General features: G+C 36.6%; 2 protein-coding genes across 9 annotated transcripts in view; one reads left to right on the top strand and one right to left on the bottom strand.

Annotated features, from left to right (window-relative positions):
• LOC145676349 (uncharacterized) overlaps positions 1–6,340 on the bottom strand; it is a 39,774-nt gene extending 33,434 nt beyond the window's left edge. Inside the window, exons 1-3 of one of the 6 annotated variants that reach the window (XM_081747200.1) lie at positions 6,116–6,132; positions 3,226–3,358; positions 1,518–1,765 (exon numbers count right to left, since the gene is read on the bottom strand). In XM_081747200.1, coding sequence (XP_081603326.1) covers positions 1,518–1,741 — 224 coding nt within the window. In that variant the 5' untranslated portion in view covers positions 1,742–1,765; positions 3,226–3,358; positions 6,116–6,132. The other 5 variants (XM_081747201.1, XM_081747203.1, XM_081747205.1 and 2 more) reach the window with 5 other exon arrangements.
• Positions 6,341–6,572: 232 nt separating this feature from the next.
• The window catches only part of PIG-G (phosphatidylinositol glycan anchor biosynthesis class G), a 162,611-nt gene continuing 150,375 nt past the window's right edge, over positions 6,573–18,808 (top strand). Inside the window, exons 1-2 of one of the 3 annotated variants that reach the window (XM_081747196.1) lie at positions 6,573–6,800; positions 17,329–17,492. In XM_081747196.1, the coding sequence (XP_081603322.1) occupies positions 17,347–17,492 (146 nt within the window). In that variant the 5' untranslated portion in view covers positions 6,573–6,800; positions 17,329–17,346. Of the gene's footprint in view, positions 6,801–6,821; positions 7,085–17,328; positions 17,493–18,808 lie in introns of those variants that run through there. The other 2 variants (XM_081747197.1, XM_081747198.1) reach the window with 2 other exon arrangements.

Raw genomic sequence — 18,808 nt, 5'->3', positions numbered from 1 at the left:
TTACAACAGGAAGAAGCACACGAACACAAGATCATATTTATATGTCGCTCTGAGAACATATTATCATCTCAAAATTTAGAGAATAGGCTCAAGATACAGATCAAGATAAGTAAGTTTCGGTATTTGCAAGGTCCATAAAGGGACAACGCATTCGAAAATCAAACACTTAAAAATACAGTAAAAGTACGTAAAGAACAAAACAAAAAAGCTTCTAAAGTGTGTTCTGAGATTCCAAACCTAACATTCTATAATATTATTGGCACATCACGTATGGAAACCGATAGATATCAGTAAGGTGAAGAAAATGATACTTGCATGTCTACATTCTCATGCGTATTTTTCGAGAAAATCGAAAAGCAGCAGCTTCTTCTAAACATAAAACTGATCCTATAGAGGATCTGGTATGTAAAAAAATCGGTTGTTTCCTCTTTCATTAGTGTATATGAAATCAGAACCGTCGTAAGATGCTCGGTATATGGACACAGGGTTGTCCGATCACAGCAGGGCTTTGTGTTACAACCCACGTGGTCCGAGATGAGAGCACTGACCTCGAGAATGAGTGGCTGTTCTAGGAAGGGACTCGGTGGCGTAGTGGTTAACGCATCCGCACGATATGCCGAAGGTCCCGGGTTCGAGTCCTGGTCCAGTCAGTCATAATTTCAGTCTTTGTGTGTTATAAAATTCGCACGTATAGAGGATTTGCTGCGAAAAAAAAAAAAAAAATCGGTTGTTTCCTCCTTTCATTAGATATAGGAAACAGTAAAGGTTGGGTTTTAGTGGAAGATTTACTATCTGAGTTCTGATTTGGTGATGACACACAAGAATAAATATTTTACCACATGTGTTGAATAAAAAAATATGTTACATTTTAATTTCTTCAATTAGGACCAAAACAGAATATTAACCTTTTAATGAATATCTTATGGGATCATTTTGAGTATCAAATCAGAGTTCTGAGCTTTAAAGTAAGGCGAAAAAAATAGACACAATTTAAAAGGAGGTGCAGAAGTTTTCAGTGACAACAAACGTTTTCAGAGTGAGACTGCTGAAACGTTTACTTGAAAAGCCTTGCAAGTTAATTTGATCTTACATGCATATTACGGTTTTATATAAAAATAAATCGCACGTAAATCGTATTGAAACACTAACGTTTTTTTCAACACGTAAGTCGATTATTCAATGATACTTCCGAGAGTCAAAAGATGGAAACAACTAATGGTAAGCAAGGGAGTTTTGGCTTCTACGATACCATGATTAATTTTGGAGCACGATGTCTTTACTTAAGATTCCGATAGTCACTTATCATTATAGAGTACACTCGTGGAAAATAAAGCTATATATTACATAAATAAATTTTAAAAAAATCAGAGGTTTTTATTGTAGCAGTTTTTAATATGAGATGTAAAATATATTGATTACTCCTGACAGTGTTGAAAGCTGGTAATGCATGAATCGTCACCAATTAACACTATTAATTAAACAGCCAACGTAAGAGGATATTGAATACTAATACTCACTAATGAAACAGAATTGCCAATGCAACAGCATCGGGATTGCTTAACATTGGTTTCACTGACTCAAAATGAATAAGCTTTTCTTCCAAGTGTTCTAAATTGTGATATTTCCTCTTTTGGTCATTATACTTTTCCTCTATTCTTGTCCACCAGGATTCACTTATGCTTGATGGGATGTTCGAAGTTACTGTCCTCCAAATTTCTTGTGGTTTCAAACCCATTTTCATTCGAATATTGTTGCGTGATTTAACCTGAAAAGATCATTCAAAGCGATAGTTAAAACCCTAGTAGGTACTTTTAAAAACACAATATCATTTTCTTTTTCTTTCTTTTTTTCTTTTTCTTTTCTTTTTTTTTTAATTGTAGGTATAAATATACCAGTGGCACAAACTCAACAATACCTCATAGACATAGTTCAATTCTAACGAAATATCCACCACGAAACTGCTTCAGCACAAGGGATGTTGATCTTGCAAGGAAAGTACTTGGTTCGAACACGTATCTGTATGAAATATTATTTATATGACTATTACGTAGTTTTGAATGATAGTGGGTATCGTTTTTCTGCAACACTGCAAACATTCACTAGATGTTACTGCAGCTGAACACAATATTCAAGTACAGGCTGCGGAAAATACCACTACTAAACTGTTGGAGATGATTCCCTGTATGAAAAAAAAAAAAAAAAAAAAAAAAATCTAATAAAGATGGGTAAAAAAAAAATGCCTTCTTTTGAGTTATCAACTGCCAAAAATGTGAAATATCCGTCCTGGTTTGAAAAATATGGAACCTATCGAAGGGTTTGACGGAATTACATAGGAACTAGTACGCGCTCGATCTAAATATCCATATTTTACATTTCTTCGGCTAAACGAATTACATAAAGGAAGCTGAGATACAAGGATACGATTTTAAGTGGTAATTGAGTATTAATTCGTTTTGCCGGTACCAAAGAATGCTAAAACATGGTTATTTGGAGGCGGCGTGGAACTGAAAGGAAGCATTTTTAACTCTTGTTTATCAGAACTCTTTTCTTTCATTTCATATAAGGAATCATCCACAGGTGTTTGGTGGTGTTATTTTTCCACTGCCTGTATTTGTGTTTAGCTTCCGTAATCACTGCTGCAGTGACATCTAGTGAACGTTCGCAGTCTTGCAGAAGACGTCCACCAATACATTCACACGTATCTAATGGTTCTATTTGAGGGGCTGCTGAAAAATTCGTAGCCCAACCCAGTTTTGTGACTTGAAACTGCCATGGACTCCTGAAAAGTACAACACCATGGAAAATTGAAACAAAGGAACTCTCTTCCTTCAGGACAATATCGCTTGTCAATTGAGCACTACAAACACAACTGACACTGCATGATCTAGGGTTTCAATGCCTAGATCCTCCTCCTTATTCCCAGATCTAGCTTCGTCAGACTATTACTTATTCCCCAAACTCAAACAACACTTGAAAGGACGCAATTTTGAATCTGATAAGAAGGTTATACGTAGTACGGAACAGTCTTCAGAATGTTTTTAACTAGTCTGCAAAAATTGGAGCACCGTGCAAGGAAGTGCATTCAACTTCGAGGTGAATAAGTAGAATAACTAAAATTTCATCATTTCACGTGTACGCTTTCTGAGTTGGGCTAAGAACTTTTTTCAGCAGCTTCTCGAAAATGAAATTTCAGACGAATATGTTTATTCAAACCCAAGTACTTACCTTGTTCAACTGAAGTTCCTAACATCAGGCACTGTAAATACAGGTTGATCGTAGTAGTTACTGAAGGGAGTAGTTACTTCAGTAGTAGTTACTTCATGGTCTTCGCAAAGTTTAAAAAGCCTACCGTAATTTCCTAATATAAAAGGAACTCACTAGTCACTGCTTTAAACACATAATGGTTAAATAAACCTTAGGATTTGGTGTATTCGGTTAGGCCCTGCAGGCGCAAAATTACATAATATAGTTACAGAAAACAGCAAGGAAACAAGTGTGATACGTTCCGAATAAGCAGAGCTGAACTTCTTCCTTTATTTTCAATACCGTAATGCCTATTCTCGAGTTATATCCGGTAACAAAAACAGTAACTTATCTGCAAATACTTAAGATCTTGCGTAAAAATTTGACGGATGGGCGTCATCGTGATTACCGTATCTATATCCTATTTTTAAACGCTATAAATAGTAATGCACTTTGTCGAGTTTGATAATCCAGATTCACTAAAGTTAAGTTTTAATGTATAAGTGCACAAATTATTTTAAGTGGCCTTGTCGTATGTGTGTATGGTCGATGAAAGAGCATAGCAATACACTATAGTGCTGCCAAAATATCTTGATCCGTGGCAAAAATGCGAACTGAAACTCTCATTCTCGACACACCCACGCACTGAACCAATAAGGGTTCGCTTTTGCTACGCGAGAGAGCCTTGGAGCCCTCTACGCCAAACGGAATGCAATTCTTTCGCCAATAGCAGAGCTTGGAATTGAAGACTAGGTGTCAAGTCAATGTGGTATATCTATAATCAGATGTATGTTAATGACAGCAGAATATTCGAGAAGTATTATTTACGTACGGAAGACAATTAGCGTAAATTATTGCTAATATTCGTGGGACGAAAGAAAGCAGTTTATTTTTTCTAAAAGAAATAATCGATTTTGCTGCCACTAGCTATGGAACTATACAAATTCAACTGGAGAAAATGTAATTTCTAATTTATGTAACGGGATATAGTGATGTTTTTTTGTGTTCGATGGTTTGCAGATTAGGACCAGATGAATAATATTAAACGGTGATTAATAATTGAAAATGCTTTACAGAATGAATGACTATAGCATTTTAGGAAAAATCTTCGATCATATAATAGAATATTGCAGCCCCTCTCCCTTCCGTTCAGTAATATAGCAACTTAGCATATCATGTTGAAGTAGAATCATGAATAGAGAAGAGCAGAAAAGAATACATTAACAGAGTAGAGTATGGTAAACCAGTAACATTGAAGAAGATAGAATATAACAGGGCGAAGGATACACTAATAGAGTACGGTAGGGTAGTGTACAACAGCAGAGTGGAGAAATGTAGATTAGTGTCGACTAGATTAGTTAGTTTAAGTTTGTTTAACATTAGCATTATTTAAATTTGTCGTAAGCATGAATCATTTATTCGATATTCCCCTACTTTTGGGGGGGCTATTGTTTAGCTTTGGGGGGCCAGGTTTTTTACCTACTTTTTCGATTTATTGTAATCCGATTCGGTCGTTTTATGATTTCATACGTTAAATTAGGATCCATAGTATAAGTAGTAGTAGTAGTAGGTGGAGGAGTAATAGTAGTATTAGTAGGAACGGGTTAGAAGCCCCGCAGGGTTCGTTAGGTTCTATTCTAGACATAAAATGGGTAATCACTTCCACTTATCTTTACCTACTGCCTTTAAAAAAATGTGTACAATATTTTCTTGACTTTTGAACACCACTGTCAACTCGTTTCTCCTGTAAATCATACTGTATTTGCCAGTTCCCCCCCCCCCCCAATACTAAACATTTACCTGTTTGTAGAACAATACATTTTACTTCTATATTTCTTGCCACCTCACACTTTTTCAATGCCTAAAATTTTTAGATTATCAGTCACTATATCTTACCCGGTTCAAAGAAGGGCGAAGTTAAAGTGTGTGAAGAGAGCAGCGTCGGAAGGCATCCGTATGGCGAGGGGTGTCAGTAGCACTGGATAGGCTATATGCGTACACCAAGATTAATTTTGACCAATGTTTCGTTGAAGGGGGGTGACTCCTTTTTTTTTTTTTTTGGTAATAGTTAAGAACAGCTACTTCTCATCTCCCGTGCACGAGGATACATCTTACTGTTGCACTACCTAAACACCCTAAGTACAAGGGCAAGAACTCAGTCTATTACCTACTTTTTAACATCCTAGATAGTCATTGAATAATTCCTGAAAGTATGGCGTTTCTCGTCCTTCCCTAAATGGGAAGTACGGCTCCTTAACTATAACCTTTTTTTTTTTTAAAAAAAAGTTACAATTTTGCTAATTTGTCCTCGGGAAGTGACGAGTACTGACGTATACTATAACCTTTATAAGCTTACGTTAGGGTTAACTACTTGTATTATTGTATTCACATTCCCTTATGTGAGCTCCCGGCATGTACATGAAGTTTTTACAGCAGTTCTACAATATATAGTTCCACTCCAACTCATTTCTCCTGAAAATCCTATTATTTTTTTACCTATTCTTGATCCCTTTATCTAAACAATACCCTCTTTTTTTGTTACAATTCCTCCATGCGTGGTGATACCATTTCCCTGTCATGTGTATTCTTGATTTTAAACTAAAGTATAATAGAACGGGATAACATAATACATTGATGGTTACCACCATCCATATTAATCCTCTCAGATAACAAGGTATGGGTAAATATTATAACGTAAGAATATGGTATTTCCACGTATGCAATCATAACCCAGCCAGCGTAGTAACAATATTACAATATACGTAGTAAAACTTTCAGTAGAAGCTTATGAGAAGAATGACTTATGTTACACATATCTATGTTAAAAGCAATCCTAATAAACTTATCAACTAAATAAACATGGAAAGATTACAATAAACAGTTTCAAAACATTAATTGCATTTGACTTTTATCTTCTGCTAAAAATACTTTGTTTATTCGGTTACCTGTGTACAGTTTCAATTTGAGTATTTCTTCTTCCTTTTCTTCAAAAGTAAATAAATTTACGGTCGCAGCGATGAAGCTACGTCGCCCACAATTTCCATTAATTATCTTGTAGGATTATGAAAATACCAATTGAATTAAAATGTGCGTCCTTGATCCGTTAAGGGGGTCCAAAACTACACTGGACCCCCTTAAGCTAAGCTAAGCTAACCTAACCTGACCTGACCTAACGTAACCTAACCTAACCCATTAAAAAAATAAAGAGTCCATTTGGACCTAGAGGAACTTATGTGTGTGCAAACATCGAGGGACGTACAAGGGTTAACATTACCTTTGCGCTGATTACGTTAGATAACTCCTGGTCGGAAAATACGAATTTAATATTTTGAATGAAATATCCTGTATATACTATCTGGCAACATTGTACGTTTGAAAACAAATGTGCAAGGCACAATTTTGCAAACGAATTGTAACGATGTCACTGCAGTTTGAACATGTTTTAAGGCATCATCAGAGGGAAAAACTGATTTCGTTACTCGTTTTGGACATAAATTGCGCTCTATGAGTTTTTTTGTGGCTTTCCGGAGGAGTTTCGATGTACTGCTTAGTGGGAGGTACAAGTGTAGAATCGGAGTATATTATCATAAGTTACAGTCTGAGTAGCTTTGGTGGAGGAGTGAGCTTTTATTTTTGGAATGAGAAACGTTGGAGATGAGTACAGCACTATTTTCCAGAAAATGTAAAAGTGAAATATATTAATTTATAAGGGAAGAGTGATTTTAAAAGCTTACTTTTATATACGGTACACATTTAATGGTGCAAATACAGAATTTGGATCCATATGTAAATTAATGGGTTAACTTCCGATCAGCCCTGCTACGCCTATTCAATGTACTAAGTAAGTGAACTAAACCATACCTAACCCATTCATAATTAATTATTTAGCATTTATTCCGAAGGTGGTCATCCGCCTTGTTTTCGACCAAGAGCTACGAAAATTTGAAAATTATCAATTTTTAGGACAGCTGTGAAAGGGTATAATAGTATAGAGTAAGGTAGGGATAAGTAGGGTACGGTCGGGTTAGCTTAGGGTTAGGGAAGTTTGGACCAGAACCCTGCAAACCCAGGCCCGAAGACGGTCCGGCCCGGATGGATCTGTATTCTGTGCCCGGCTCGACCCGAGCTGAGCGGTGCGGTACTCTGAACGGGCCGGGCGCAACCGGCCTGAAAACAACCAAGTCTGATATGTAAAGTCAGTCCTTTAATATGTAATGGAAAATGAGATATGTGTCGTCATAATATTGGAATGTCTATTTGTCCTTCTCGAATGGGAAAATCGTGTGAAATGTTATCGAAGGTTTGCTTTGTATATCCCTATTCTGTCTGTCTATCTGTACTTGCTCTGTCCAGCCATGTTCATTATATAATACAACTCATAGACATAAAAGTCCTATGGCAAGGTTCTAGATTACTGGTCCCTCTTCCCATTGAGCAGTAATAAAGACAGAAAAGAACGCGCCCTGCGGGGCTCTAACCCGTCTTCCCTCTCCATCGCTCACTCTACAATACTGTGTATATTAAATGTGTAAGCTTTAGTACAGAAAGAAACCCACCCATCTACTAACCTACATGGGTTACCAATAATCTAGAACCTTCCCAAGTCTTATACTACACTCACTAGTGTGTTACAGTAACAGAGAAGATAGGCAAAACAGCTACACCGTATGTAGTACTAATATTACAACTACTACTGCTAATATTACTGTTACAATTACGATTACGAATACTAGTGCTAATTCCACTATTGCTGCCAACGACAGCGAATACCACTACTGCTATTACTAGTAATACGAAAACAAAACAATGAAAATGAAATCGTTGAGTTTTACGTCCCACAGTTATACCGGCTAGGCTAAAGGAGACGCTGATGATGAGAAATAAATGAATTGGTGGAATGAATAAAGTGGGAGGAAACGGGCGAACGGCGAGGAAACCCCCACACATGGTGTTTGGCCATCACAAAGTTCACTTGGCGCGAGCTGGGATCGAACCAGGGACCCCATGCACTAGAGGTGAACGCTCAAGCACTGAGCCATCGTTTCAGGAACACCTAATCGACCCTGGCGTCTTGGTGATTTATTTGATCATTATATTTTGTTATATTTGTAGTATCATATAGGATTTGCACCATTTGGTATTTGCCTTTCTAATTGAACATTACTACAAGTTGCACTGATCTTATGAACACGCCAGTTCACGGTTTCGGCCTCCGTGGTCTAATGATAGCGTACCAAATTTACTTAGTAGGTCAAATACTTGACTTTATCATACGTTCTTTAGGTAACTATGGCTCAGACGGTATGGATGATGATGGGATGAATTGGTGGAATAAAAACAGTGGGAGGAAACTGGGCCACCCCGAAAACTCCCACGCACACGGTGTTTGTCCACCACAAAGCTCACATAGCACGAGCAGGAATTGATCCGACTACCTCTAGCACCAGATGTGAGTGCTTTACCTACTGAGCTACCGTTGTAGATCAAGCATCGGTTCACATTCTACGCGGACCGGCCATTTCTCCGTTTTTTTCTGTACTTAGAAGGTAAATTCTGTACCACCAGACATGTCAACTCACGCGAAGTCGTAGCAGTTGTAGTAGTATTAGCCAGGGTTGGCAAAAACCATTGTTTTTATTGAAAAAAGCAAAAAAAAAAAAAAAAAAAAACTTTTTTTAAACCAGGTTTTTTATGGTTTAAATAATTTGCTCTAAGTATTTATATCAGATATGGACAGAAACAAGTTTGTTTCGCCCTGGTGTTATTATGCAACAATCGGGTTATGCTGGAAGGCTTCACATAAGCTTAAAACGGAATCCAAACTGCTTCTCGGCTTACATCTGAAAGAAATTGTCCTCCATTTGAACTCGAAGCCGGGACTAATTGGCTACAATTGCGATACGTCTGCCGACTCACTCACGAAGGACTACTAATCTTTACATACTTGTTCATATAATTGCCAAGAGTCATTTCAGAAGGACAAAAACATAAACAGTTGCATAAGTGAAACCATTATACAGAATTACGTATGGAAAATTTCAAAATACTGCAGAGTACAGAAGAACTAATTTAGTCCAAGTTAGTTCACTACGACTTTTGTTAGTCCAAGTTAAAGAAATACAACGACTTAATTTGCAGGTCTGTAAGAAAAGTGAATAAAGATACGCATTATTTGAGTCCATTTTGACTGACCAATTTATACATAAATAGATACCAAAGATACTTCTGATTTCGTGGAGTTTGTATGACCCCCCCCAAAAAAAAGTACGGCAATTCGATTTTATCAATAGTAAACATTATTAAAAAAGGAAATAATATTTAGATTTTTCCTCTGATTGCAATTGCATAACAATAATAAACTATAAAAAAAAATCACAAAAGAAACATTCATAAACTTATATAAAAAGTTGCTTTTGTAGTATAATGTCTTTCAGTAATGAATAGTAAATTTAGGTCTGAATATAAAACGAATAATATACGGGAGTGTAACCGATAACCCATAAATGTGTGTTCATCAAGATTTTACGAACACTTACACTTTTATGAATATTTTTCGTTTTTTGGTTTAAACCAATTAAAAAAAAAACAGTTGGTTTAAACCAGCCAACCCTGGTATTAGCAGTGGTCGTAGTAGTAATAATAGAAGAAGTAATAATAGTAGTAGTACTACAGTACTTTGCAGTCTTGAGTCAGTTTCCCAAACACATTACGATTAACATAGGCTGACAACATTAGTTTCCGATCCGTTTTTCAGAGTGTCCGGCCCGGAAGTACATGTGCCCGGTTCGGCCGTGGAATGTGCCCGGGCCGGGTAATCCGCCGGGCCAAACAGGCGCGCCCGGCTCTGGTTTAGACTTATTCTGTTAAAATTTATAGAGTGTAATTTCTCGTCTCTGTGTAAGGGTACCAAACAGAGCGTCTCAATACACATGCAGCCATGTTCAGAATGCAAATGCTTGTTACTTTCCCACATTCCAACGGATAACCAACTTTGGAACTTAACCCCATGATCAGTGGCGTATTTAGGATTTTGTTTTGGGGGGAGGCTATGCACAACACGTGAATAAGCACTTACATTTTTCCTTTTGGGTGCCGACAAATTTTAATGAAATTGTGCATATACGGAATTAATTTCGGGGGGAGAGGTTGTTCCCGATAGCCACTCTCCATGTTAAATATTGTATTTACTTCTTTCTTCACGAAATCTTGTTACTTTTCAAAAGTTAAGTGTAGCAGAAAGGATTCTAAACTAATCTCATCTGATCTAACTACTCTACCCTATCTTACTCTAATATGGGTCTACTAAGTCGGCAAAAGGTAAATATTTATAATGTATATATCTGGCTCCTTTATAAATTGTTTCTGATGTAAGAAGTTACACTCGTCGGTGCAGATTCTCTTTATGAAGGCTCAACTGTTACGGGTGTAAATAGCTTCATTCTTATTTTCTTCGTGAAATCTCGATGCCACAGATGGGAACCTAAGGCCCGGCGGAGCCAGAGGATGGCAGGGACAACTCCATAATTGCCATCCGCTCGAGACGCTACGAGAAGCGTCGAAGATATTCCTAATCATTCTTTCTTCATTGGCACCTGTTCCGATGCTTCTACACTCGATGTATACAATGCCTGTAAAGAAAGGATACTTTCTGGATATTTGCTTGTAGCATCTCAATACATCACCTTCACTTCACTTCATAATGGTTTACTTATGGACGAGTGCATGCTTAATCCCTCTTCTTTCGTTCATATATTTCTATGTTGTTACACATCTTAGAGGTAAGATCCCCACATATTTCGATTACTTAAACATCGTTCTTTTAAAATAACATTACACATTTCTTCTTAATTCTAAAAATATATTGATCCAGATTCTATACTGGGAGCCGTTTAAATTATTTGTGGACATAGAGTGTTGAAAAATGTACTTAGTGAGTGTGGAATTACAATATGAATTTAGATAGTGACAACGACAAGATGAAACATGTTTCTCGTAGTTGCTTGTTTTATGCGCATGGCCTTCGTCGTTAACTTACCTGTTCCTACTGACCCTCGTAGCAGAACATGCCGCGATCTGCGATGTGATCGCAGAAAATTTGCCACGCCTGTGCAGAAAAATTGCCAGGAAAATAAAAAAGATAGCCAACAGAAAAGTATAAAAACATGCCTGCTATGTGTAGATGTCTTAAATGCACGGACGACTCTCATAAATATAGTTTGAACTTTTTTTTTTTTTTTTTTTTTTTTTTTTTTAACATCTTGTAAAGCGTATTTTTAACCATCACAAGTGTTTCTTCTGCAGAGTTCCTGCAGAAAATTTTTGACTTACAAAAACTCATCGCAGAAAGACGAAGAAAGTTCTACCATCGGGCTGCCGACACTTTCTGTCAGACTCTGCAGCTTCTGTCTCCCCCTGAACCAGAAAATATACGAATCTAACTATCATTGTCGATCTACCACAAATTGATGCGTTTTTTTTTTTTTTTTTTTTTTGTTTGTTTTGTTTTGCATGTGTTGTTTTTATTATACACATTTGCAGGCATATTATAAAGCTGTGGATATTTGTTGCACAGGCGTCAAGGAAAGAGTCTATATTCATGGTACGGCAATTGGGGTTTTTGTTCTTGAGCCAACAAGATAAAGAGGATAAAGTTCCTTAGGTGGTGTACTCCTAATTTAATGAAACCTTGAAACGAGAAACCTTGACACAATAATGGTTTAATTGTATTTCTAAAAGAATATCACCAAAATTAAAACAGAAATAAAATAAGGCTATGAAAAGCAAGGAAATAATTCCAAATCGCGTAGTGCCTAAGGTCATAGCACGGCAATGGCATGAGTCTTCCTATTTTCAGCTCCCTGTTTTAGCTCGCACTATTTTCTATTTTTCAAATTCTCGTTTCGTTACGTTCTTCTTCTTCCTTCTCGCTTTCCTTCTATCTTTTCTCGTATTACTTTATGAAGAAGACAATTTCTTTAGAAGATGGGTCCAGTCCATTAGATCTTTCTACAAAGATGCTTGTTAAAAGCGTATTTTCTTCTACCTTTTAAAAATTTCTCTTTCCGTTCAACAAGCTGTCTAAATATTCATTCCCTTAAGTGTCGCAGCATCAAAGTCTCCGAACCATACAATGCAATATCCCATATGAGGGTCTTTTTCTTTAGTTCAATATTAAGACTGCAAAATAGGAGTGATGTTTTCATGTTGAATGTCTCTTTGGTTCCGGTAATTTTTTGACCTTTCGCCAAAAGACTTCCCAGATATTTGAAATGATCGACCTCTTGAAAAAATATATATATATATTTTACTCTGATTCTTAAGAGCGTGTTTCCACGCGATATTCTAATGACTTTCAACTTTGCGATGTTGATTTCCAGTCTATATTCTTTCTGTTCACTGTTTTATCCAAATCGTCCTGTAGTCCTTCAGTTCTTTATGAAATTACAGTATCATCTGCACACCTGACTAATAATTTTCCCCCGATCTTGAATCTCCAACTTCCATTTATTCTTTCTTTATTAAGTATTCACTACAAACGTTGAGTAACTCGGATGACATTCTTGTGTCACGCATCTCACAATCTCCACGTTACTAGTTCTCCTTGATTCAGGTGGAACTTCACTCATTGTACTACAGGTTGCGAATGAGTCGGCGGTCTCTCCAGCTAACTCCGTTTTTTTCAGAAGTTTGGTCCAATTGACTCTGTCAGTTTTTTTGCCAGTCGATGAAGCACAAATAGAACTGTTCCTTTACGTCAAGAATTCGTTCTAATATAATTATCATCAACCCAACAGCATCTCAGGGCCACTTTCCTTTCTGAAATCTAAATTGATGCTCAACCATGTCTTGTATCTTAGTTTCCAGCTACCTGTTCAGTAAGCGCGCAATGATCTTTACAGTGTGGGAAATAAGCCTAATGATTATATGATCACTTCGTTGCTTTGTCTCTTTGTTGAAGTGCAACCATTGTATTATCTAGAAAACTCTTTCCTACACTCCACTTAGGTGGATCTTGTCAACAAGTGAAGTCAGTTCATTATATTATTTCTTAATCCCTTGAGCAAATCCGCTTGTATGTTGCCGTCTCCAGTGGCTTTACTCTTTCTCATATCTTCGATAGCGTGTACTACTTCACTTTTCAATGTACTGGGTCTTTTTATTCTTCATCCACTTCTTCCTCTGCTTTGCTCGCAGTATTTCTTGGGCGGTTTCATTTCTTATGTATTCCTCCCAGATCCTGAGAATTCTGTAATGGTCAGTGACTACGTGACATTGATCTTCGATTCCAAACGTGAGTGTATTTTGTTAACTTCCCCTTTCAATTTCTCTGCTTTCTAATACATCAGATATCTTTCATGTCATTATTTCTTCACATACACTTTTAGTGTACTTTTTACTGGCTCAGTGTTTTTCTTTTTAGTTCATTAATCAGCCTTATGTATTCTTTGTATATGCATAGTTTTCACTCTTCTGCCCCCCTCGTCCTCCACCCAATCTTTTTAAGCATCACTTCAATTACCCATTTTTTCCTCGGTGCTCTTTCCGTCTTGCCAGTGTTGTTGTTGAGTGTATCTAAGAGAATCTGCTTAACTTCTCTCAAGCTATTTTGTGCTCTTCCTTCCGTGTTGTCTATTGCGCAAAATTTTTCTTCTGTCTCGTCTTTCACATCATTGTCCATATGTCTTAGTGTTTGAAATCTCATTTTCGATTACTCTTTCCATTTTTCTTGATGGTCTTTATCCAGGTTTTTCACTTTCGCCTCTAGGAAATTGTGGCCCGAATCGATGTCTGCTCCTGGCAGTGTCTTCAGGTCCCGTACACTATTACTGAAATGTTGCCTGACAAAAATGTAATCAATTTGGTAACGTTTCTTGTCTACTGGGTTTTTCTACGTGTACAGCTTCGCGTTTCTTTCCTTAAACCACATATTCGTCACCACCACATCATGCATACGGAAGTCTATAAGCATCTGGCCCCATGCATTTCTTCTGTATAGTCCAAATGATCCCACCATCTTACTCGCAGCTCCTCCTGCCTCACTGTTAAATCTCTCATTAGTATGACGTTGTCCTAATGATCCAATATATCACTAATCTCGTCATATGTTAGTTCTACTTCATTGCCATCGTAGTTGGTGGTTCTTGGCCTTAACGCCATCCGAATAGAACATTATGTAATTTAACTTTTTCTTTTTCTGACCATTGCTCTTCATTCAAACCCATTATATTAACTTTACAGCTGTCCATTTTTACTTTTAAATTTTCAAGTTTACCCGAATGTTGTAAAGTTCGTATATTTCAGGTCCCTATCCGAAATGAAAGTTATTGTAATTTGTCACGTTTGATGAGTCTTCCTTGAGTATCCCCACTCGGAGATCCGAACGGGGGACTTCCATTTATTATTTCTGTAATATTTTACCTCATGAAGAACAATTATTGTTTATTCTTCTTCTAACAATATATACATAAAAATCACAATATTCTAAAATCGGGACCTCCCCACTGGTCTATTGGTTAGCTCGTATGTCTTTGTTGCACGTACTCCCGGGTTCGGTTCCTAGTGGGAGAGCACAAAAAAATAATATGACAATCATTCACCGTACAGTCCTACCTTGTTGCCCATTGCACACAAATTTTCTTCTATTTTTTCTTTCACGTTAATCATTCATCTCCTTTAGCGAAAAGTGCATAACTGTGAGATTAAAAAAAAAAAAAAAAAGTCCTTTCATTTCAGTATTCTAAAATTCGGAAAGCCTCTTCTTCTGACTCCTTTTTAGACTTACTGTTAGTAAGCGTAAAATTTTGTATGTATTTTCTATAAGATGCAGATAAGATAAAATGTTACCACATGTGACCCTTAATAGGGAAATGAACTTTACAAATATTTTCATTAAACCTTGATCTTCGGGTACGAAGAATAAGCGTTAATGTAGTTACATTATATCCTCAAGATTGTAACTCTATTGTATAGTGCGGAGGAAGGGGGCGGGACTGGCTCAAGAGAAAAATATGTTCGTTTTGCTCTCGGTGTTAATTACATTTGCAGGATATTTAGGTATTTGTCCGGAGTTATATTTTCGTTGAGGAAGTTACTGGGATTTTTGGTGGCCCATTAAACCGAATTGTAAAGGAACCGCGTCCATTCAACTTAAATTTCGCCTCGTCAAATCATGGTTTCAAGTGGAAGAAATTGATGTCATTGCTAGTTCTTTTTCAGGGACATTTTCAGCTAATTGAAACCAGTGTTGTTCGGTGTCATCATAGGGGTGTTCAACGTCAAGTGTAATTCCCAAGTTTCGTACTCACCATTAAGTTACAAACATTTAGTACTAATGTGGATTGCTACAAAGACAGACAACGTGGCACATCGGACAAAGAACTGGTGCCCTCAAACTTTTTTACAACAACTTTGATGTTCCTGTCGTGTATGTAAGGAGTGCTTCATTTTTGCATGTAAACGACGACTTAGATGTACAGTCTTGAATTAACATATATAATGGCTGCAAAGTTATATTCTGTGCTAAGTCAAAATACTATAGTATTTGGAACGAAAAATCACATGTTATCTGAAAAATAATGTAACCATAGATGTCATACAATTCTTCTACTCGTACTCATCAGTCGCTTTATATAATAAAAATGTAAGCATTATATTATATATGTTGCACTACTTGCGTGACTAGAAATCGGGCGAAACTTTTATGCCTTGTACGTAAATTTATGAAAAGCGAAAGACCAGGAAATGTATAGATGGAGAAAGCTGTCAGAAATATCGGAACTGTGTTTGTAAAATTAAGAATTTCTCATGTATTCTAGAAAGAAACTCTATGACGTCATTTTGTAATTTTCAGATTTAATCAGTTTGGGATATAGAGTTTTGTTGTGTCACGATTACGTGATCCAATTTCTGTTGCCCTGGTCATAAAAGAAAACAACTTAAGATGACCGCTTCGTTTGAACCTTATTAAAAATGCAATACTTGTTCTCCACCAGTTTAGTATAATATTATATTTTAAAATAATCAATCTGTAATTTTAGTGCAAAATTTGTAACTTACAATATTACGAAAAGAGACAGCATAGACATTTGGAAAAGGCAAGGAGACAAGAATGCCTTCAACAGTTTAAGAAATTTGCATAATAGATCAAGGTTTATTTATTTCCATCATTTTCTCACTCTCCTATCCTTTTACTGAAATAATCCACACTGACGTCATTTATGTGCTTTTTGTTATATCTCTTTGTTTCATTTTCTTTGGTTGTTTTTCATGTTGAAAACTCGTTCTGTATTGTGTCCAAAGACCAGGAACGTATTTATATATTGTGTGCTCCTGTGCTCTAAATAATTTGCTGCCCCCCGAAACGGCCAAGGGTCGCTGAGATGAATAGTGACAGTTTTAATTCAATTCAACTTCAAGGTCATACTCCACTCCCCAGGGAGGGGGCGAGATTTTAAAAGTAATCGAAAACTACAGATATTAGTGCTCAATTCATAGTTTTCAGGTCGCTAAGTTTAACGATATCAGTTTTCATGATGTTCAAGTTCATCCTTATCCCTTGGGTCGGGAGTGGGAGAGGATGACGTTTTGAAAATAATCAGATAAGGTAGCTAATTAGTAAATATTGTAATTAAAGCGAATTAAACAGATTACCATATTTTCTCGCGCTTGCGCGAGGCTCTGCAGCTTGCTAGTTTTAAATGTTACTTTATTGTGAATCTTACAAGAATTCCAAAATGTTGCCATGTTGCCGCCCTGTGCTCGAGCACAGAATAGCACTTACCTAAATACGGGTCTGCCAAATACTGATGGTTTTTGCTTTTACTTAAATGTGGGAGTCGTACACAGATTATACGAGTAGATAGCAAATACGGAAAGCTGCTCTAGATTAAATAGCACTTATAAGAGAGTGTTTCTGTTTCCACCAATGAACTCTGAGCTCTGAATCTGCTTCGTGTGTATTTAGAATTATATTCGAAACTGGATTCATTTGAGGAACTTCTGCTTTTTGTTGTCGGCATCAAACTTTATTTCTACTTCACCACTTTTCTTCTCCCTCATATTATTATTATTCTCTTTCTTTTACAGGTGAAGATAAACTGTGAAATGGATTCTCCAGTTCGTATTGTGCTTCTTGTTTTAGCAAGTTTATATTATCTCGGATTATTTTTATATGGATTTTTCCCAATGAAACCTATATATGAATCAGTAGCTACACACAGTGATCTGCCTGTATTAGAACAAAATGCCAGGTACAGTAAACACATAATCATCTACCTCTATTTGAAATATGTCACCAGATTTCACTTCATATAATTACTACTCGTTTCCGTTTTTTATCTATGTATTCTGTCTTTTTTTATTTTTTATTATTATTATTATTATTATTATTTTTTTTGGCTATCTGAAAATGTTTATGATTATTGGTAAGGTTTTCAAATTTAGTTAATGTTATGTTTGACTTACCTCATTTTGTAAAATATCTTTGCCTTATTTATGATTATATTTGGCAGTGGAAAGGAGAGAGTAAGTAAAAATAATCTATATGTTTACTAAATAAAGAATTGTATATTAAAACTTTTTGAGCTTAGCACTACTGAACAGTATGGCCAGCTGAAAGTGTTTTAGTGGGGTGATATGTGGTCAGCACATTAGTTTCCATTGGTGCTGGAGCTCCTCCGTGGCTAAGCGGTTAGCATACGAGCCTTTGGCGTGGGAGACCCGGGTTCGATTACCGGCGGGAGCGCATGTGGTTCGGATTCCACGTTAATCAGTAGGTCCACGTCTCATGTAGCCTCGCTGCTGAAAGGGACGTTAAACTCAAAATCAATCAATCCATTGGTGTTATTGGCTTTTTAGATTGAATTCTGCTATTTCTTAATTGAAGTAGCTTTGCAATTCCTTTACAATGCGGATGAAAAACTAAGTTCTATACTCCCTTTGGCAATCGTACCTAGAACAACGCGCGGTAACAATTTGGCTCGAGAACTGTGTCAGCTATTGAAGTATGAGAGAAAGGAGGTACAGCAGATGGCTGTAGTCGACAACATCAGGTTATATTGTAATGCGGCATTTCCTTCATTGTTACTCTAATCATATATCTGTAGGGTATCAGAAACCAAGCAAGTGGAAGTTAAATTTAAACAGTCGGTAGTGCTAGAATAAGAAATTTAAAAGTAAGGGAATACTGTTAAGATAGAATTAAAAGTCGAATGATGTTTGGTGAGATTCGTCAAACCAACGAAGATATAGTGTATGGCCCAGGAGATGTGGGTTGATTGATATCTTTACGTTGATTATTGAACAGTTGTTAAAAGGATTTCGCAACGAGTGTATATCCATGAAGGGAGCTTATCTAAGCAATTTGGAGCATTTTGAACTTATTCGATAATAGCTCGGACAGTATAGTATGAACACCTTGAACTCAGTTTCGCGTGTTGATCCGGGTTGGGAATCATTAACATCGAAGATTTATACAGCAGCATAAAAGTTACTTTATTTCACGTTAAACTATCATACACCGTAATAATAATAATAATAATAATAATAATAATAATAATAATAATAA

This window comes from Thermobia domestica, unplaced genomic scaffold (genome assembly GCF_964235325.1).
Source record: "Thermobia domestica unplaced genomic scaffold, izTheDome1.hap1.1 HAP1_SCAFFOLD_99, whole genome shotgun sequence".
In the NCBI taxonomy this organism is placed as follows: domain Eukaryota; kingdom Metazoa; phylum Arthropoda; class Insecta; order Zygentoma; family Lepismatidae; genus Thermobia; species Thermobia domestica.
Note: the sequence above shows the minus strand (reverse complement) of the source record. Positions and strands in the feature narration are given on the sequence as shown.